The sequence below is a fragment of the Ricinus communis genome, chromosome 3 (assembly GCF_019578655.1).
Source record: "Ricinus communis isolate WT05 ecotype wild-type chromosome 3, ASM1957865v1, whole genome shotgun sequence".
Classification (NCBI taxonomy): Eukaryota; Viridiplantae; Streptophyta; class Magnoliopsida; order Malpighiales; family Euphorbiaceae; genus Ricinus; species Ricinus communis.
Window position 1 is genome coordinate 28427190 of NC_063258.1, and position 21555 is coordinate 28448744.

General features: G+C 31.5%; 3 protein-coding genes across 4 annotated transcripts; 2 read left to right on the plus strand and 1 right to left on the minus strand.

Annotated features, from left to right (window-relative positions):
• The first annotated feature begins 1795 nt into the window (after positions 1–1795).
• LOC8272538 (thioredoxin-like 2, chloroplastic) lies at positions 1796–5606 on the plus strand. The gene is made up of 4 exons (XM_002514055.4): positions 1796–2350; positions 3652–3834; positions 4567–4731; positions 5233–5606. Exons 1-4 carry the CDS (start codon positions 2147–2149, stop codon positions 5362–5364), a joined length of 684 nt encoding a protein of 227 aa, XP_002514101.1. The 5' UTR covers positions 1796–2146; the 3' UTR covers positions 5365–5606.
• Positions 5607–11423: 5817 nt separating this feature from the next.
• Positions 11424–15613, plus strand: LOC8272537 (U-box domain-containing protein 34). Of its 2 annotated transcripts, none has more exons than XM_015716314.3 (9): positions 11424–11667; positions 11794–11915; positions 12004–12119; positions 12508–12629; positions 12710–13011; positions 13108–13197; positions 13458–13886; positions 14241–14990; positions 15093–15613. In XM_015716314.3, exons 1-9 carry the CDS (start codon positions 11511–11513, stop codon positions 15285–15287), a joined length of 2283 nt encoding a protein of 760 aa, XP_015571800.1. In that variant the 5' UTR covers positions 11424–11510; the 3' UTR covers positions 15288–15613. The 2 variants fall into 2 exon arrangements, with proteins under 2 accessions (XP_015571800.1, XP_015571799.1); XM_015716313.3 differs by having other exon boundaries at positions 11425–11667; positions 13096–13197.
• A 468-nt stretch (positions 15614–16081) lies between these two features.
• LOC8272536 (glyoxylase I 4) lies at positions 16082–18008 on the minus strand. Its single transcript, XM_015716196.3, has 5 exons — positions 17820–18008; positions 17404–17572; positions 16899–16982; positions 16570–16773; positions 16082–16360 (listed from the first exon to the last, which is right to left on the minus strand). The coding sequence occupies exons 1-5, from the start codon at positions 17865–17867 to the stop codon at positions 16266–16268; spliced, it is 600 nt and encodes a 199-aa protein (XP_015571682.2). The 5' UTR covers positions 17868–18008; the 3' UTR covers positions 16082–16265.
• Between the last annotated feature and the right edge of the window lie 3547 nt (positions 18009–21555).

Here is a 21555-nt window from a genome sequence, read left to right on the forward strand (position 1 = left end):
AACTAAGAATTTAAAAAAAAAAGAAGAAGAAGTAAAGATATGTAAATAACATCAAACTCGAAGGTCGAGTTTAAGTATTTCTTTTATCATATTTTAAGGGAAAGTAAAAGAGATGTAAAAACATCAAATTCTAGGTTGGGTTGAACTCTTTTTATCCTAACACTACATGCATTATCATATTTTAGTGAATTAAACAGTCCGATTATTTTTTCAATATATGTTTTAATTTTTTTATAAATATATTAATTTTTGATACTTAGAGTTTTGTTCAATATTGTACTTAATTTTTGATAGATAGAAATTTTATTTTGACATGTATACTTATTTTTGACACATGAAATTTGAGCTGATATATAATATTATAGTTTTTTCCTGTTAATTTATTGACTTTAATCCTAAAAAATATTACATTAATTATATTTTAATATTATATTAACTAATAAATTAATTTACAGATAATATTTTTATTTTGACATTTTACTTATTTTTGACACACAGAATTCAAACTGATATGTAATTTTATAGATTTATAAGTTACATTTCTAATTAAATAGTAACTTTAATTTTAAAAAATAGCATAATTAATTATATTTTAATATTATATTAACTAATAAATAGTTTTTAATCGGATAACAATATTAATTCTATCTTAAAAAATAGCATATGAATTATATTTTAATATTATATTAACTAATAAATTAGTTTTTTAATCAGATAACGATATTAATTCTATCCTAAAAATAATATATTAATTATATTTTAATATTATAGTAACTAATAAATTAATTTTTTAATTGGATAATAATTCTAATTCTAGAAAATAATCTTAAATTAAATTTTTAATACTATATTCAATAATAATTAATTTTTTAATTATATAATAAATTTTTAATTCTAAAAAATAGTAATATCAACTACTAAGACTTAAAATTTCCTTTGATATGTATACTTAATTTTTGACACATAGAATTTTTTTTTTTACATGTGTACTTATTTTTGACACATGAAATTTGAGTTTGTATAATTTTATAATTTTTCTATAAATTTAGTGATTCAGAAACTACATTCCTAATTAAATATTGACTCTAATATTAATAAATAGCATATTAATTATATTTTTATATTATGTCAATTAATAAATATTTTTTAATCAGATAATAATATTAATTATATCTCAAGAAATAACATAATAATTATATTTTAATATTAAATTAACTAATAAATTAATTTTGTGATTAGATGAATATTTCTAAAAAATAACATTTTAAACCATGTTTTTAATATTATACTTAATAATAAATTATATCTTTCATTATATAATAAATTTTTAATTTAAAAAATAATAATATCAATTATATTGGTATATTAATTTATATACTATTATAATTTTTAGAATAGATTTTATATTATTATATTAATAAAATTTAAAAATTTTAAAAAATAAAAAATAAAAAGAGTTATTATTCTTAATTTTTTTATAAATTAATATTAAATATTAGAATTTTTATTAAAATTAAAATTTTTATAATCAAAATAATAATAATAATAGTATAATATTAAATAAAAAATTAATATTAATAATTTAAAATGTGAGAATATTTTGAAGGGACTTTCACCAAATGCATACCCCTTCAATGCTCAAAATAAAAAAGTTACAAAAGTTATAAAATTTGCCTTGCAAACATTCATGAAGAAAAATCAAAATCCGTGAAAATTGATTGAAATCAGCAGCCAAATAGGACCTTAAATTCGGTGGGTTACCGGCTGACTGCTATAAATAAATAAATAAATAAAACCCAGCAGCTGCCGCTGGAAAACTCGTTTTAACGAAAAAGACCGAAGAAAGACACAGTACATGTGCAAATTAAACGAAAACTATCTTCTTCTTCCTCTTCTTTCGATCTGGTTCACACAATAACAGGGAAAAGGGAGAGACCAGTAGAGAAGACCACCTGATTCAACTACTCCTCCCTCCTAACTTCACCGAACTCACTCCTCTATCCATGGCTTTTCTTTTTCTGCTATTTTCTTCTTTATTCCTCATTTAGCTCAATTCAGTCTCTTCCTGTTCCACCTTAAAAAATAAAAAAGCATCATAAAGAAAAAGATTTATAATTTTGACTACCCTTTCTCACTAGTTAATTAAATGGCAGATGTTGCTCGATTAATATCTTCTCACTCTCTTCGTTTCTCTTCTTCTCTCATCACCGTCAACGTTAATTCCCTCCCTCCTAATAACTATTACTATTCAGATAAGAAGATTTACCCTTTAATTTACTCTTCCTCTTCCTCTGCTGCTAGTGTTCCTCGTTTCTCTTCTATGCCCAGAAAGCAATTGCTTTCTTTTAAGGTATCAATTCTTTTTCTTTTTTTTTTTTAACTTTTATATAATTTTAATGAAACTATAAGTACCGTTTTGTTGGACTGTTATTATTCTACGTTACCGATAAATCTGAATGTTGTAATTCATGTTACTGTGAGCTAAATTTAAACTGTTGATACTCATTTTATTTTTTGGATTTGTATATTTTGCTTACGGTTGGATGCTTGTCACAGAAATTAGGGGCTTTTACGTTCATCCATAGGATCATGCTCAAGAGTTGCTTCTTTCTCGCTGATTTCTTGTGTCTTGCTACTAATAACTAGAATAGGGCCATTTTCATCCTAATTACTCACGTTTGCTTATATAAACGATTTAAAGCTTTGATCTTTTAGGCTAGGAGAGTTTGACAGGGACAAAAATTGCCTGGGTTGTAAAATTTTCCTGCTTTTGTGGTTTTGCGCTGCCTGAATTATGATTTTTTATAGTCCTGTTTTAAAATATTTCTTATGGCAATTTATTTGCAATAATGTGAAAGGCTTCTCTATTTGAAATTTTGCTCTTATGCCTCCTCACTACTCTTGTAAAGCTTTATTCTTTTGGAAATCTTGTTACTTGGAGCCATTGGCACGAGGTTTTAAACTCTATAATCTTCTAGTTTTACTTATGCTTAAAACTGATTTTCGTCTTATTTGATTTTTATTGAATCCCTTCATATTCTGCAAAAGCTATACTTTTGTTTGCTATTTGGTTTCAATGCAGATTCTTGAAACGTTAATATTTGTGGTGGCACATTATGTATAAAATTTCCTGCCATATTCTTTAGTTTTGCTTCTCAGTGCTTAGAGTAATGCCTTGACTTAAAAACTTCTTTTACTATTTTCTAGTTCACTGAATAAACATGCATTTGCATAAAGACAACTTATTACTAGTTATTTAATTGTCTTTATCCTTTTTCCTTCACATTGTTGAGCTTCTCTATTAGATTCTTCTACTTGATCGTTTAAATAGTGAGAAAAAGGTTTTGAGACAATGATTTTCCTTGATACATAAATTTAGGTTCCAGAAAATTTTGGCTTTTTATTCATCAAGATATTGTCTCATTTTTCTCTCATGACTTCCTCACCTGTTAATTTCACATAAAGAAACTGCCCACTAACTCTCCGAGACGGTGAAACACATCAGTAAAAGCTTCTGCACGAATTAGCAATATTACTAAAAATAACCTTTTTAAAAGGTTTAGTTTCATGGTTTACAAAATTTATTTGGTTGATTTCTGTCTGGGTTAGTGTCTAGTGCTAATAATGGTTGTACTTCATTACTTTATGCAGGTACATGCAACTGTTGCAGAAACTGACCAGCCAAAATGGTGGGAAAGAAATGCAGGGCCAAATATGATTGACATTCATTCTACACAGGAATTTCTGAGTGCCTTGAGTCAAGCTGGAGATAGATTAGTTATTGTTGAATTTTATGGAACTTGGTGTGCATCTTGTCGAGCATTATTTCCCAAGGTCCATTTTGTTACTTGACATTTCATTCTTGATTGTCTACTGTTATTCACTGTTTACTGTAATTCCTGTGTGAGTTTTGACCCCAAAAGAATTCTTCACCTTTCCTTTTGCCAATCCTCTCTTCATTTAAAAAAAAAACAACTATCTTTTATGGTGTGGCTCCTATGAAATTTTTAGGAGTAATGATAATAATATCTGCATTGGTCTTTTTCATTTTATTTAATTCTTATTTGGCAAACTCTAATTAGCTAGAATATTGTGAGCCGCTAGATTGCCATTTCTTTGGAAATTTATTAATTTGCATTTTTAATTTCCTGTTGAAGTTGAATGGACGCTTTGGATGAAATTAGAAAGGCCTATTTGGTGGTCTGTCTATTATAATTGATATGTTAACTATTTGCAAATTAAGAAATCAAGGGAGTTCATATTCTCATCTTTGTTTATTAATGTGAAACATAACAATAGTAACTCAGGATATCATAGGTTGACCTTGTTTATATTGATTGTTTGCATTTCAGATGCTATGCAATGTAAGGGATCAGTTTTTCATGCACATATGATTTGGGGTTGGATTGGGGTGGGGGATGTAGGGGGAAGGTTCTCTGTGACCTTAAAGGAAGCTATTTGCCAACTCTCAAAATAAATGTAGGAAAATTGTGTTGCATGTTATGCTGTCTTTAGGAAGTGTTCCCGGCGTACCCTGCTGATTTTATCTTGTGATGTCCTATCCAGCTCTGCAGGACAGCTGAAGAACATCCAGAGATTTTATTCCTGAAAGTAAATTTTGACGAGAACAAGCCTATGTGCAAAAGTTTGAATGTTAAAGTGCTGCCTTACTTCCACTTCTATCGGGGTGCTCATGGACAATTAGAATCCTTTTCATGTTCACTTGCTAAGGTTGGCATCTTTTGCAGCTATTTTCTTTTTCTACAGAGAAAAACATTTAACATTTAAGACAAGCCTTCATTTATTGATGCTTAATACATGATTTAAATCCTAGAAGCAGTAGTTCACTAACTAGTTGACTGCCTTGATATGTACAATTGTACATGATGCTGCTGAATGTCACTGCCATAAACTATCCATTATCCAGGGCAAATAATTAGAGCATGACCTTGATGTCAGAGAAGTGTTCAATTCAGTTTGTGGGGATATTGAATTGAAACCAGCATGCAGACGGTAACCTCTGATTGTTGAACTGAAAAGGGTAGTAAGAACCATGTGGTAGAAAAAAAATTTATATACCATAAGGTTGAATGCTTTTAGCAAAGGAGCTAGGAGATTATCTGCTGGCTAACTATTTATCCCTTTAGATTGGCGGACCTATAGATAACTAATACTCTTTGTACAGACAATTGACTGTTACTTACATGTGATTCTTGTCAAAACCATGTGCAGTTTCAAAAAATAAAAGACGCCATTGCATTGCACAGCACGACCCAGAGCAGCAGTGGACCACCAAAGGGAATAGGAGAACTTACTCTTGAATCTGTTTCTGCTCCAACAGAGAAGCCAGCAGGATCAATATGAACATAGGATTGTTTAGTTGAAGCATTTGTCTATATGGCACGCTTTTTGTGGTAAATGTTACCTGCCTAATTAACCTCTGTTATGATGTATACACTGTTATTCTGTATATTTTTATTTTTCTTTGTGAAAGAGTGAGCAAAAGTTATCCTGCATTCTTTGTCATTCTTGTTCTGCCTGTGATGCTTGTAACTTGAAACTCGTCAAGAAAGGAAATGAAAAATCAGATCCCATATGTTATTGTACCTGCCTTATTTTAGTTGACAAGTTTTCTGCTACTAATTCTAGTCTAACTTGTCGAATAGCCCAAGGAATTTTTCAGTTGATCCTGCATTGGAGGATGAGGCTGTGAAACCCGTCAGACCAAATACTCTACCGATAAGAGTATGTTGGATTTTTGTTATTCTTTGTGCATGGGGTACTTCTGGACCTCAATAAACCTAAAACTCGAACTGAAGCTCACCTTGTTACTGATCGAAGTTAGTCTGCAGTCTCTTGTCAATAGCCAAATGGAAAAGACCCCAAATTCACTCAGATTTCTGTTCAATCGGAGCAATCAGTCTTTTTCCCGCTTGCAACTGCAAAGTCACAAGGAGAAAAGGACTTGAATTTCTAATTTCTTAAATATTTTTAAGTGATTGAAACTCAGATATATATAAACAAGTCCAATCGTTTTGTTCAAAAATGCTGATTAGCATTTTTTATTCCTTTTCTCTGTGTTTAAAGTAATTGACTTTGACTTTTGAATTTTGACAATTGCATGCCCAAACCTCCATGTCTCTCTGTCCTAGACTTAGTTTGCTCCGCTGGTGCATTTGCGTCTCTCCTCTAAGAATATGTTGCAATTTCTGATTCAGTTACCTTTTTCCATTAGAGAAGAAATCAAGTTTGATATGCATATGAGTTCCCGAGAAGCCAGTGTTTCTGCTAACTAAATGTTTCAACAATTCAGGGACGTTATCTTGTTGAAATATATAACATTAAATTAATTAGGAATTCGATTTCGTCTCCCCATTTGAGAGGATCAAATACGTCGAATATAAAAGAACTTTATGAAAGTGATGTTGGAAATTCATCACTGACACACATAAAATCTTGTCACTGAGGGGTCAGCCACATCACTTCAATAAAGGATTTGGTCCATCGGAGACGGAAATTTCAGATCCAGTGACGGGTTTTGTTCATTGCTAAAAGCAATTTTTCTCGGAGTGCATATACAGAGTGGTGATGTTTGGAATATAGATGACAAATATTCTAACTCTAAGTTGGTCCTTAGGAAAGGGGACTCGGGGGACGGACATCCACAGCACACCACAACAGCAATAAAAAAAAGTACATATATACATCCAAGACTGAAAAAAAACGAAAAAGAAAATTATGTCGAAATTGGTATAATTTAGAAATGACCAGGAGATTACCATAATCAAGTACAGAGATGGTTCAGTTCATAATATCTACACCTGAAAAAGAAAAGGAACGCGCTTCACTCTGTCGAAATCAAAAACCACTATTTATGACTGGTTTTACCCTTAAGCTAATGTCTGTAAATACCAATCAAACCTTATTCGTTGGATAATACACAATTAACCTTTATACAGATTATCTAAACATTTACTCATAAAGTTAACTTGGTTATCTAACTATTACACCCTTAAGGCATCTAATGGGCATGAATAAACCAAGAGAGGCACTAATTGACGAGTTAAAACAATTGTCAGATAGGACAAAACAAATGGAATTATACTCCCTGTAGTGGTGATCCTTTTTCACTTTAGGATATGATGATGATGATGATACGGACTATAAATTAGTCCAAGATTCATACACAGTTGCAAATGCTTGCTTTTCAATTAGCATTTGCATTAACATATTCACATGCGATTCCCTTGGATAAGCCAACAGAAGAAAAAATAAACTTTAGATAACATTCAGAAATGGAGAATGTGGAAAAGGGTTGATGTCATTCTTGCCAAATTGCATAATTCTTGTAGTGATATTCATGAGCAATTTCAATGGCTCTTGGTACAGTTACTCATATGTTTAATTTAACTTAAAAGCATATATCCTTTGTGCCACTTTGTTTTTTGGCAGATCTTTGTGGGGGCTTAATAGCTATTTTTAAATGAATTTTCATTTAGATGTTGTTGGTCTTACATTGGTCCATAAGAATAATCAAAAGAAAATATTGCTTTATGTAATTATTCTTATCCTTGATTCATTAATTAACTCAATTAAAGACAAGCATTATATAAGAACTCGGATTCCATTGTTGAAGGGTACATGCATATTAATAAATCAGCCAATTGTTAGCCATTTAGTTAAATTCATTAGAAAGGCGAAAAAATTTTAATTTGTCTCTTCGAATAAGCTCAAATGTCTTTGACTTGGGCTACACATCTAATTATTATATTAATCAAAGCATGTTTTTTTTTTTTTTTTGAAAGGAATCAAAACATGTTTTGATAAGGGTGATTATCCTTTGAATAATTACTAAGGCAATCTATGTTTTCAACCAAAGAATACAATGTATATGCTTCACATTATACTTTATATGATGATAGTGAAACGCACTCTGTGTTTGGGTGTGGGTGAAAGAGATGGATGGGAAGAGAAAGAGAGGAGAAAGATGAAAACCGTTCTAGAGAACATCCAACAAAATAATGCGTGAATTAAAAAAGAATTCTGGCTCTTTATTTTAATGAAAAGATAAATTATTATTCTTTTTTTTTTACTTTTGAAAATATTAATGTAAAAGATTCATTTAATTGAAGGATTAATATGCAAAGTCAAATTTACTTAAAAATAATGTAAATTTAAATTTTATACATGCTTCTTGTAAATAAAACATTATCTTTTTACATTACTTTCTCCTAAAATTAATTAAAATATTTTATATTTTGTATCTCTTGCCTTCATTTCTTCCCTCTATCTTTCTTATTAAAGACATAAGTCTCGAAAACAACTTCCCAAACCAAAAGATAATGACCATCAGTCAAGGTCTTATATCAGTACAGCCTAAAGTTGTACTGACTGCTCATCACAGACCTGAATTCAGAGCAAAAGAGCAACCGTTAACTTCCTTATGTATATATTAGTAACAAATTGTAACAATAATCTAATAATACCAATTTTAAACTTCATCGTAGATTAATAAACATCAATCCAATCTTTTTTACATTTTTCCTCCTAAAAAGGGTCGAGGAAGATGGTGTTATAGATTAAGCATCCCTACATTATCGGCAAAAGTTAATGGTAGACACCTTTTCACCAGTATTTCAGTCAAGAATTCTCTTAAAAAAATTTAAAATTAGGAATGAGATTTCTTCTTCAATTTGAGCCCACAACCACATAACCTCACATTTATAAACTATATTAATGGCCGTCTTCACTAGTGGGTCAAAATTCACTGGACCTCATAATCATTCAAATGTAAATGCTCCGATTTATACAATACTTATAATTAAATTTATGAATGAATCCCATATAAGGGTGAGATTTTTCATATAAATTCACATATTGAAATGATATAAGAATGACTCTAATATGTAAATATTTTATATTTTAATATTAAATAATAGATACATATTTAATTATATAAAATTAATAATTTCATTTATTACTTAATAAATTAATGACATATCCACTATTTCAGCATAGAATTCAATTCTCGTACATATTATTTTATTATCTCTTATATATTAATTAATGCAGTGAGTAAAATTGACATATATTAAATAAGAAAAATTATTATTTGTGCTTAGTGTATGCATTATAACGAATAAGAGAGTGTTATGTATATATGAATATTTTGTATTTTTAATATGAACGATTAACACATATTTTATTATTTAAAATTAATAATTATATGTCAATTATTTAGCAATTTAATTTATAGGTGAAAAAATATATCAGATCTAGATAAAAAAAATTATTAATTAATAGGAAGGAATGGAACACACCAATAGATAACTGAAGAAATCTATTTTACAAAAGATGATGAGTTTTGTGATGTGTGCAAGATTAATGTAAAGAGACCAATGAAAGCATTCTTGTGAAACATATATTCACATTATTAAATACCAAAATATATACATATAATGTCGTAATGATGTAATTTGCACTCTTCTCACCCTCTATAAAAGCCCTTCCAACCACAGCGTCTAACACCACGGAACTAGGTTATATAAATAAATCTCTTTCCTCGTACATAAGACGTCAATATTATTAGAGCCATGGGAGTGTTGGAATTGCAGGATATACATAGTAGCCGATATTCGTCAGGTTTGTAAGGGGCGTGACAGAAGAGAGTGAGCACACATGGTTTTCTTGCATATCGATACTTGATGCTTTTAGCTCTGTGTGCTCACCCTCTATCTGTCGCCCACCTCTCTCTCTATACTTGCTGCATATTTCTCTTCCAAGTTTATATAAACCATTTCTTACGTTATATATATATATATATATATATATATATATATATAGGGTTTTTCATCCTGATAGCCTACAGGAAGCCATCCACCAAGCCAGATTAAGGGCTTCACCTGCCAAGTAATATGTTTCTCTAGTGGTAATCTTGAATATTTATAAGCCTACCTGGGCTATTATTTCCTTCTTTCTGAAATTCTAATTACCATGACAAGAAGAGAGGAGAAAAAGAAACAAAGATTTGCACCTGCAAATACGCGTGTTCTGTGTGAGCTTCTTGTTGTGTGATGTATATATATAATATATGGTCAAAATATTTTTTCTTTATTTTCAGCACAGATTTCATCTTTATGATAAATCAAGAGAACTGGTTTCCGGCATGCCGGAGTGCCGGTGCTTGATCGATCTTTGTTGGTAGAGTACTGTTTTTTTGACTGAGGGCGGCCAACTTTATTCTTATATTTGGGGTTCAAAATTCTCAAGCAAGTGCGGGGGGGTTGGCCATGCCATTGCCAGGTAGCTAGTTAGCTATACAGTAGTGAAGTGAAAATATAATAAATGTTGTTCATAACAAGATCTGTATATAAAGCCAGTTTACATTTTTATGTTATAAAGTTATTAGGGAATTTAGATTTTAGACAATGCCTAATTACTCCAACCAACTTAGTTTACAGTTAATTACATCTTGGGTTTCAAAATATTCTTAATAATAGTATGCCACTTTAATTGCTTATTCCATTCCATTCAGAAATTAGTGCCACTTTCGTTCCTTATTAATTAAGTTAAAATTATTGGATATTAAAGCGTCCAAGATAACATAGAATTATTAGGTAGCATTCAATTCAGTAATTTTGAAGCAAATATTAATGGTGTAGTTTTAGAGGGGGAAAGAACATAACAAGAATATTTAAAACTAAAAAAACCAATTAACAATAAATTCCATCAAGAGAACCACATCAGGGATGTTAAGTGGTTGCCTTGCCTAAATGAAAATAGATCCAAAAGATAAAACAATTAAAAGGCTAAATTGGAAACTTTATTGTTTCACCACCCTACCCATCATCTCCAATTTCTAACTTTTTTACTCTTCCACAATAAGAATAAGGACGATATTGCAACATTTATGGATTTGTAAAAGGACCTATGCGATCATATTTTTATTTGAAAACTGACCTATAGATTACATTGATTCGGAAAATATTCAAACCTTATTGGTATCTTTTTTTCCTTGTGTATACAAATAAAATCAAGGATTAATTCCTTTAGTAATTTAATTTAGGGATAAAATCTTGAAATGGTTGGTAAGCTTCAAATTCACTAAAATAAAATTAATTCCAAACACACATGATATAAACAGTATCAAAATGCATAATAAACAATTAGAAAATAACGTAATTTATATTTATATTCATAAAAATTAAAATTTTATTGCATCCAACTCTTATCAACACACATGTATACATTAATAGCGAGAAAATTATAATATTTACCAATAATTATAGATTATGATTTTCTTTTAATGATTCTGTCCAAAAACTAAAGGAATTTGGGCTTAACAAATTAGAGCTATAATCTAAGCCCAGTAGGAAAACATGAGATAATCCCATTACAAAACAAATCAAAGCCCAATAAGAAGTCAAAGTTGACTCTCCCTGCTGAATAATCTATTCTCCGTCAAGAAATGAACAATCAGCTAGCAGCAACTTAGTTCTTCGGCGTACGAGATGACGTCGGTGGTAGTTGCCGTGAACGGCGGCGATGGTGTCGGAGGAAAGGGAAGCCGACGGGCCGTTCGATGGGCTGTCGAGAATTTATTGCCTATCGCACACCGTTTCATTTTAGTCCACGTCATTCCCGCCATCACTTTTATACCCACTCCATGTATCTCTCTATTTCTCTCTCAAAACTTTTCATTTTTAAATACTAATTTAGTAATTTAGATCATTTAATTTAATACAATTTATGCACTGTGATTTGTTTATTATTATTATTTTGGTTTATATAAAGCTGGAGATCGTATTCCCATTGAAGAACTGGAGGATAATGTGGTGTCACTGTATGTGCAAGAAGTGAAAGTGAAGTTAGAAGAAGTTTTTATACCCTTTAAAAGGCTATGCAAGACTCAGCAGGTTTTGGGTTTGGCGCTTTTTGTCTTAGAAGTTAAGGTTTACTTTTTATGGTTAAGTTTGTAACTTTAAACCAATTATGTTTGCATAGATGGAAACTTTGGTGCTAGAGGATGATAATCCTGCAACTGGGATTTTAAGATATGCATCACAATCTGGGATTAATTGTATAGTGTTGGGTTCTTGGTCTCCCACTTGTATAATCAGGTATGTATTTGTTCAATATGTTTATTTTCCTGTTTGCGTCTAATAGTTGAGCAAATATATGGTTGCTGTTCTATCTGTAATATGTGTAGTATTCTCTTCAGTCAGGTTATAGGATAATACCGTTTTTGAGTTCTGCATTTGGTTGCAATGTACACATCCCGCAAATTTAGGCTCTTTAATGCTACTTGAGATGCCCCTTCTGATAGTTGGTCTGTTTAGCTAAATATTTTGATTGCAGAAGTTAGTAAAACTTGCATGTATTTGCTAGATTGTCTGCATTCAACTAAGCACATCCTTAACATTGAGGTCAGAATACAACATATTGTTTGTGCCCCTATGTCATTATTATTTCCATACTTCTGTTAAATTTCATCGCATTTTTCTTTAGGAAACTAAAGGGACCAGGGATACCAGCAACTGTGCTTAATTGTGCTCCAGAGACATGTGATGTTTTTGTTGTATCTAAAAACAAAATCATTACTACATCAACTAATTTCTCTTCCATTAATGGTATGTTGATAATGATAGTTTGTAAAGTCCAAAAAAGGTGTTATGACTTAACTATTTATTTTTATCGTTTTCTTTCTCAGAAACCAGCTCTAGATGTTGGATGTTTAAGAATAGAGACCATAAGAAAGGTTACAGCAACATCAGTAAACAAGTTTCTGGGTCTGAGCTTTATTCTTCTGCTGTAGAATCCAAAGTTCAAAAATCCTTTGAAGCATCATCCCTGTCTGAGCTTAGGTTCTTAGATTCCCAAGCACCTGAACATAGGGATTCTTCTACTAATGATAGTACAGATGTGGACAGGGCTTATCAGGATATGGGAGATAATCTTTTAACCATTAGTACTAGGAGATGTGAATCAACAGCTTCCACAATAAGCATCCAGGTCATTGGTTTCTTCACTCATATCAGCATTCACTGAGGTGATGTTTCAGGGGAAACTTGTATGGACTTCTTTTCATTTTTGCAGTCATATGTGCAGGCTGAATTGGAGCGGCTAAGGCTAGAGTTACAAAATACTGTTAGCATGTACAAACGAGCTTGTGAAGAGCTGGTTCACACTCAAAGCCAGGTGTTATATTCTAGTATATTTTGAAATAAAGTTTTGTTTTTCTTTTTCTTTTTTCTTTTAGATAATTCATTGGTATAAAGAAAAAACTCGAGGATTCAGAACTAAAATAAATGGCATCGAAGAAGCAATTTTCATATCCAAATTCACTTGTGCTAATTCTACTATATTATGTAAAAGTGAGCTGGAGAACATATGATGGTTGGAAACTATTGTCCCTGACCTCCATAGGCTGCCTCTTATTATGTTTGCTTTTTTTGTAGGTAGAATTACTTTCTTCTGAGTGTGTTGAGGAAGCTAGAAGGGTGAATGCTGCCCTGGACAGAGAAGAAACTTTGAGGAAAATTGCTGCTGAAGATAAAGCAAGGTATCTGCAAGCCAAGATGGAGGTAGAGAATGCAAAAAATCTGCTTGCTAAAGAAGCTTATGAAAGGCAGATGGCTGAGCACAGGGCCTACATAGAGTCCTCAGAGAAACAGAAAATTGCTGATGCACTTTTCTTGAATGATAAGAGGTACAAAAGATACACTAGGGATGAGATAGAGGCAGCAACAGATTTCTTCTCGGAGAGTAATGTGATTGGTGAAGGAGGGTATGGGAAAGTGTATAAATGCAATCTTGATCATACCCCAGTAGCTGTTAAGGTTCTTAGGTCAGATGCAGTTAACAAGAAAGAAGAGTTTCTGAGAGAGGTAATTTTAACTTATAATTGTCTCCAATTGCCACTAACTATTTTTAAACCTTTTATTCTTTTTCATTCTAAAAGTTGCATGATTTTAAACTTGGTAGCACACTTTCATTGATTTACAAACTGTTTACTGCATTTTGAGACAGGTACCGCGTTGGCTATAAAACCTCCTAAATGGGTTTCCTTAATTAACACAGGAGGCTTTTCTAGTGAGAATATCCTCCTATGATATTGTCAGCTATGGCTTACTTCTGCTAATATAGTACTTCAAATTGATACCAAGCTGCAAATTATTTACATTTTTCAAATATTTTAAGTAGTCCCAAATTTATTGCTGGACTAAGGTTTGTATATGCAGGTTGAAGTTCTAAGCCAGTTGCACCATCCACACTTGGTTTTGCTGCTAGGAGCTTGTCCTGAGAGTGGTTGTCTTGTATATGAATACTTGGAAAATGGAAGTCTAGATGACTGCATCTTCCACAGGAATGAGAAACCATCTCTTCCTTGGTTTATTCGGTTCCGTATAGTTTTTGAAGTGGCTTGTGCACTTGCATTCTTACACAACTCGAAGCCGGACCCCATTGTCCATCGGGATCTTAAACCTGGTAATATATTGTTAGACAGGAATTATGTGAGCAAAATTGGAGATGTTGGACTTGCTAAACTCATGACAGATATCGTACCTGACAACATCACTGAGTATAAAGACTCGATCATTGCTGGTACTCTATTCTACATGGACCCGGAGTACCAGAGAACAGGGACCATACGACCAAAATCAGATCTGTACGCTTTTGGAGTTATAATTCTCCAATTATTAACAGCCCGGCGCGCAAATGGACTTGTATTGGCTGCTGAAAATGCCATCGCAAATGGCTGCCTTGTTGACATTCTAGATACGTCAATTATGGATTGGCCACTTGCTGAAGCAGAGCAATTAGCTCAAATTGCATTGAAGTGCTCAAACCTTAAATGTAGGGACAGGCCAGATTTGGATACTGAAGTTCTACCAGTTCTCAGAAGGCTGGTAGAGGTTGGACCTGCTAGCATTAAGGTGGAAAGAAGCAATACTTATGCACCGAGCTATTACTTCTGTCCAATCCTTCAGGTGAGAAGTGATGCTGTGTAAGATGAACATCTGGCTTTTAAATGTCAATGATAATGCAGTATTCATCACATCTTATGTTTCTCTTCACATATCTTAATGCAGGAAATAATGGATGATCCATACATTGCTGCTGATGGTTTTACATATGAGCATAGAGCAATCAAGGCATGGCTCGGCAGACACAATGTATCACCAGTGACGAAGCTTAGGCTTCAGCATTCAATGTTAACTCCAAACCACACATTACGTTCAGCCATACAGGAGTGGAGGTCCCGTGTGCATTTTCAAGTGCCTTAAAGATATTTAAGTTTTGTGCCACCTTAAGCAAACTTCCGAAAATAAAACTGCAAGATGACTACTGTCAGTGTTCGAGAAGATGCCGACAAAAGATATGCATCAGTATACGGTGTAGGGTATTGAATTTAAGCACGCTAGGTTACATAAAATAAATAGCGACTCAGAACAATTCATAAGATGTAAATTACATGAACGTACAAAAGCTTATACTTAAAATGTATAGCTTGCGCCCCCTGTCTGATCAGAAATCTCTGGTTTCTGACTCAGACGGGAAGATAATCTGTTCAGTTTGGTGTTAAAAGTTGAATTTATCTCACGTTGCATAATTATTGGGCTGTTATGGTTATATACTATCCTCTTTCTTTGAGCCTCCTTTTGGAAATAAGACTCCGATGCATGAAATAAAAATAAATTAAAACAAATATAAGAGCAGAAGGAATGCACATGAAAGACGGAAACAGATGCAAATGGTATGCATGCGATGATGTCTCCGCATCTCATTCAAAAATAGTGGTAATCACCACAAGGAACCAATTCTGAGAAAATCACAGGGAAATTATCTTTGAACTCGATTTAAGTAGACTAACAGGGAGCCATAGTCATAGACCGCAAGAACTGTATCCGGTAAATAACGGAACAAGAGGTGCCTCGTTTTTCCAAAACTTGTGCATGGTAACTTATCATTGGCCACAAAACAAATTGATCACCATTCAAAATTGCTCACAGAAAACTCATAATTTGTGATATGACATACGAGTTCTGGTAAAAGAAAAAAAAAAACAATCAAGCTGATATAGCACATAACATTGGTCATAAACTGTGGACCTGTAAAATTGTATATTAAGTGGTAGATACATATATCAATGTTCCTGCGCATCTAATATTTGTAATCTGTACGCATTCTTTTGGTGTTGAAGATTGGAAACACCAAGGTCATCCATATTACAATTTCTCTATCCTATAAAAAGCTCATGTACATCAATTATCCACTTGAGTGAATTCTAGAGCATTTGCATCTGGGTCTCGTGTAAAAATTGCAGGCCTCCCAGACTTGCTAAGTGTATAGGGGATACCTGCAGAATACAACAACAGTATTAGGACAAAATCTTTCAGATAAGCTACTCAGCTAATTCTAACATAGACCCTTTAATATCTCAAATGCTATGGCATAAAAGAGCTGAGCAAGCATTTGACATTTCTGACTTGATTAGTGAAAGTGCAATTTTACTTTATTTTGGTCAAGGCAGGGAATGACAACTAGGAATGAGGAGAGAAAGTTTACCAGCATTATCAAGGATTACTTTCAGCTTAGACACATCACGAATAGCAATGCAAGTGTGTCGGTCTCGGCCACCGTGTTCAGGCCGTCCATTTAAGGGGTCAGGATTTGGAAGCTCCATCAAATGGATCATTTCAGAACCCACCCACAACCAAGCACCCCTATATGGAAGCTTATCATCAGGCCTTGCCTCATTTATTTCAAGGCCTAAATTAAATAGAAAAGTAAATATTAACCCTTTTCTTGCTCTCTCCTGTATGAAATTTGAAAAGCATAAAGAAAAATGGAATGAGAAGGCAACACATATTGACGTTAGCGTGGAAATGTCGTACCCAGTATGCCCTGATAAAATTCAAGTGACCTTTCAAGGTCTGCACACAGAACTCCAACATGGTGCATGCTAACAACTCCATAATCTGCAGCAACAACAGAAGATCTCAACTTCATGTCCCTAGATGAGTAGAAGTAAGTGATTTTATGGTTGAACCCTATTAGACATTTGTTGTAGGTCAAAAGCAACCATGTAGCAGAGATGTACACATGTTGAGGGGAAAAAAAATAGTGGAAATGCATCCTCCTCTATATATGATACTTATCCAAGTCCATATACATAGATGAACATGAACATGAACCAGCTTCAGTGCAGAAAGGTAAGATTCAAGGCATAAAACACATTACTATTCCCTGGTTAGTATCTAAAACTCAAGCTTTGTTTACATATTTAACACAGCACAGTGTTAGATACAAATAATCATTAATCCAAAGGGATGCAATGATGTTCCAAATTTGAACAAGCTGATAATTTGTAAAATGAGAAGCAAGAACAAGAATAATGACCTATCTTTTCATTGCCACTGATTGATTCTTTCTCCATTACATTAGCCTCAGCAGAAAGCTTGGCTTTTGTCCGGAAAGAAAGAGTATGACATCTATCACTACCAACAACATTCTTGTAAAAATTGAATAGTGAGTTGGTAGATATGGGTCTGGCACTGAAAAGATTCACCTGAAATAAGAACAATAGCTTAAAAATTTATAAAAGACAGCAATTATTAACCGCTGAACCAATTAACAGAAATTAAAACAATAATAACAAAAAAGAAATGAGGCCAAAACAAAAGATTAAATCTTTATAGGTTGACTCAATCTCTAAGACAAAAGCTAAATTACACATGACCCAAAGATTTTGAGTTGAGAATAATAAGTGTCAAACAAACTGAAGAAAGAAGGGGTGATAGAATTGATAACAATACCTTGTGTTTCACAAAGATGGGAGCAGATGGAGTAACGAGAGAAGCCATTGAACTTTCTGGAAGAACAAAGGAAGAGGAGTGAAGTGATCTGGGTCCGGTTAAATGGTAGACTGTTTGTAGCCACCATTTTTCGTGTTCGTTAGAGGTTTTGGGCCACAGATTTCTCCAGATAAACAAAGGCCGCCACTTGGAATTTGGGCATTTTCTACAAAATGTTAATAATAAAATGGTTATAACTTCAGTTAATGTGCCAGATAAATTTGTCTTTGAGGGGTTACGCATTACTTATTTACTGTTCCATGAACTAATGATTACATGGCATCAGACTGTTCTTTTTTATTTTATTAGATTCGTCGACTCTTAAATTGTATTAATATCTATATTTTCAGCCAATCATGGCTCTGATATTAAAAAAGAAAAGGGCCTTTTTTTAATAAAATCGATTTAAAGCTAACTTAAGTTTTCGTTTAAACTAATTAAAGCAAATTAGGTGGCGATTAGCATTGCCTTTTTGTAATTTGCGGGTAGTATCTTTAATTTTTATTATTTATAGTTATTTTTTGGATTTCAATTTTTTAATTGAAAAAGAAATAGACCATATTTATTTAAAAAAATTCAAAAATTCAAAACCTAAATATTGGAAATGTAGTTTTGAACAGCAATATCACATTCAATTTGGAAAAAAAAATGGTTATAATGTGACTCTAATTATAGTATAATTATAAAATTATTTATTATGTCACTTCGTATTCGAGAGTTCGTTATTTAGGTATATATTATTTTTTAAAATTGTCTAAAAATGAATGCATTATTATATGTATAATTTTTTTATTGAGTGAGCTTATTTTCACAACATATAGTCTTAAGGTCAATAATATTTTATTTATATAAAAAATTATATATACAAAGAAAAATTGTGAGACTAGCAATTTATATTGTGGAAATAACATTTACTTTTTTTATTTTTAATAAATGAAAATTCAATGTTCTTTTTTTTTTTTTTTCTTTTTGGCAATTGCTATTTATAACTTTATATGCTAAAGTGTGTCATTTGAAAAAAACCCTATTGTATAATTTGTTCAATAATTAATCATCCTACCTAATTGTGCACTGTTTATTTAACGGCTGATGAAATGCATTTGCACATGTGCACGCCTTGGTAAACCTTGACTTCTTATTCCCAAAGTTTGACTAATCATAATTTCCTTCTTATACATATTAAGGTTTAAACTACCAATTTGGCCCCTAAACTAATTTTCAAGGTCCAATTGCCCTCAATATCAACTTCTTGGAAAATTCATCTCCAAGATTATAGTAATGGTTGATTCATACCTAAATCCTTTTACCTAAAACTTCACAAGCAGTTTCCTCTTCCTCTAGTGACGAGAAGAGTCACCTTTGATTATTCATTTTTATCGGAGCTTAATTTCCATATATATTAGTGTTATTTTCTAATTTCACCTAAAGTAATGATTTTGATAGAGAGAATTTTAAGGGAGTTGGTCTCTTTAAATGTTTTTCTTTTCCATTGATTTAAATGATATTTGGATAATTGAAGATAGCAATGAAGTCTTCAATACCGATTAGATCGAAGCTAATCAATTATTAATATAAAGTTTAGAGACGAATTAGGTCATGAAATTATTTAGATGTTGAATTTTAAAAAATGGCTCAAGGGCCAAATTGACTCCCAAGCCAGAATCAATCTAATGAAAGTCATATTTTACTAGGAAAAAATTAAAATTAGTAGTACAATTTTTTGTATTGCAGTTTAGTCAAGTTGTTATAAAGAAAATAGGGTGGTTGTTATGAATACTAGAACATTATTATAGTAATCACTTATGTGAATACTTCTGACCCAGAAAAAAATAAAATAAAAACAGTTTGAACTTTGAACAACAAAAGCATATTAGATTGCCATTTAGCACATGGATATCCTCTTTTATATAGTACACAATTATTTGGGTAACCAAGGAATTTGTATTTTTGATAATTGACCATTGAACCACACACTAGACGTATGCTAAAAAGTAATAATAATTCAGTGTAGAATTATTTGTCATGTTAAATTAAGTCAAGTTATAGCTGTCGATGCATACAAAATAAAATAATTGAGCATATGCATTATAATTTGGTATCTGTATTTATAATTTCATATGGGTCCAAAGTTAGTCAGCAATAATCATCCGATGGTTTTTCCTTAACAACGCGTATAAAAGGGGTCACTTCTCGAGTTGACAAGCACGAACTCTAGAAGAAGAAGAAGAAGAAGAAGAAACTCCCTGATTTTACTCATAGCACATTGATATAGTTGCGTCCTGGTTTATATTTAATATTATTATATTTTCTTTCGTCATATGATTATCCAATTGCCACGTGATTTACTGACTAAAAATTTGCATATCTTTAATGTAATAATAATAATAATAGTAGTAGGAAGAAGTTTTAATCATTTAATTCCCAATTAATGATGATTAAAAAAATGAAAGATTCAATTGTTTATCCTCAAATTTAACACACTAGTTTAGCCCACTAATTTTGGTCAGCCATATAAAAATTTATTTAATTTTATTCTAAATTTTAAAGTTTATAAATTTTAATCTATATTTGAATTCGTCAATATGTAAATCTTTGGGTCATTGACCATGAATTGATTTTATAATTCTTAAGAATTATTGAGATGTAAAAGGTGATTTTTCTTGGATTAGTCAAGCTATTTTTAGAATAGAGAAAACAATCCTTAGTCATTAATTTCAAGTACGATCGAAACTTTTAAATATTTCTCAACATTGATTATATATGTAAGTAATTTATATTATTTAATTAAATTTTTAAAACTTACCAGCATTCATTTAGTGCAACATATTTACATCACCGCTCTTAGTTTTATTATTTAAGCTCGTTTTTACATCCTTATTTCATATTTGCATCTCAACACTTCATATTTACATTCTTAGCTCATTATTAGTTTAATTATTAGCTCGTTATTAATTTATTTTTTAACTCATCAATTAATTGATTATGCATTTGGTAAAACTCAATGTAATATAGGTTCTTTTTATTATACGAACAGTTTAGATCCAGCATGCTTTAAATGATTTAGATATTTTATAGTTAGCTGATGAGAGAGGGCAATTGAATCTGACATTTCAGGCAGTTATTATAATTAAAACCGTTCACATGTTTGCCCATGCTCCCTACTCACAATCCTAAAACTCGGACGGAATTCATTTTCCTCTTCAATAAAATATGAAGTCAAATTAAATTTATCCATTGACCCAACTTTCGAATGATTAATTAAGGTCTCCGAATTAAGCATCTTATTCATAAAAGAAGTTAATTGTTAGATCATTAATTTCAATATCCATTCAACTGATTTAACCTTATTTTTATTTTAAAAATTAATTAATTTTTTTTACTTGACCCTGCGTGGAATCAAATATTATTTTTTTAAAATTTAAAAATTAAGAGGATAAGTAATATTATTTTTGTTCAAGTATATTTTGGATTCTAGTAATATATAACCATAAATTATATTATTAGAGAATTCTTTTATACGTAATTTTGTGATTAGAAAAAATAAATGTAAAAGGATCCTTTTATATATTTATTTATCTTTTTATTTCAGTTTATCTTGAAATATATATATTTTAATAATATTTTCTATTTATTTTATAATTAATTTTTTATTATCTTAAAAAATAAAAAGTATAAATAAAGATGGAAATGTAACTCT

What these genes read in the sequence shown, in the direction of transcription:
- LOC8272538 (XM_002514055.4), top strand. Translation starts at nt 2,147, where the DNA reads ATGGCAGATGTTGCTCGATTAATATCTTCTCACTCTCTTCGTTTCTCT. An exon ending in AGCAATTGCTTTCTTTTAAG is followed by an intron (nt 2,351 to 3,651) that starts GTATCAATTCTT and finishes TACTTTATGCAG; the next exon opens with GTACATGCAACTGTTGCAGA. An exon ending in TTTCATGTTCACTTGCTAAG is followed by an intron (nt 4,732 to 5,232) that starts GTTGGCATCTTT and finishes AACCATGTGCAG; the next exon opens with TTTCAAAAAATAAAAGACGC.
- LOC8272537 (XM_015716313.3), top strand. Translation starts at nt 11,511, where the DNA reads ATGACGTCGGTGGTAGTTGCCGTGAACGGCGGCGATGGTGTCGGAGGA. An exon ending in GGCTATGCAAGACTCAGCAG is followed by an intron (nt 11,916 to 12,003) that starts GTTTTGGGTTTG and finishes ATGTTTGCATAG; the next exon opens with ATGGAAACTTTGGTGCTAGA. An exon ending in TCTCCCACTTGTATAATCAG is followed by an intron (nt 12,120 to 12,507) that starts GTATGTATTTGT and finishes ATTTTTCTTTAG; the next exon opens with GAAACTAAAGGGACCAGGGA.
- LOC8272536 (XM_015716196.3), bottom strand. Translation starts at nt 17,867, where the DNA reads ATGGCTTCTCTCGTTACTCCATCTGCTCCCATCTTTGTGAAACACAAG. An exon ending in CCATCTTTGTGAAACACAAG is followed by an intron (nt 17,573 to 17,819) that starts GTATTGTTATCA and finishes TTCTTATTTCAG; the next exon opens with GTGAATCTTTTCAGTGCCAG. An exon ending in ATTTTATCAGGGCATACTGG is followed by an intron (nt 16,774 to 16,898) that starts GTACGACATTTC and finishes TATTTAATTTAG; the next exon opens with GCCTTGAAATAAATGAGGCA.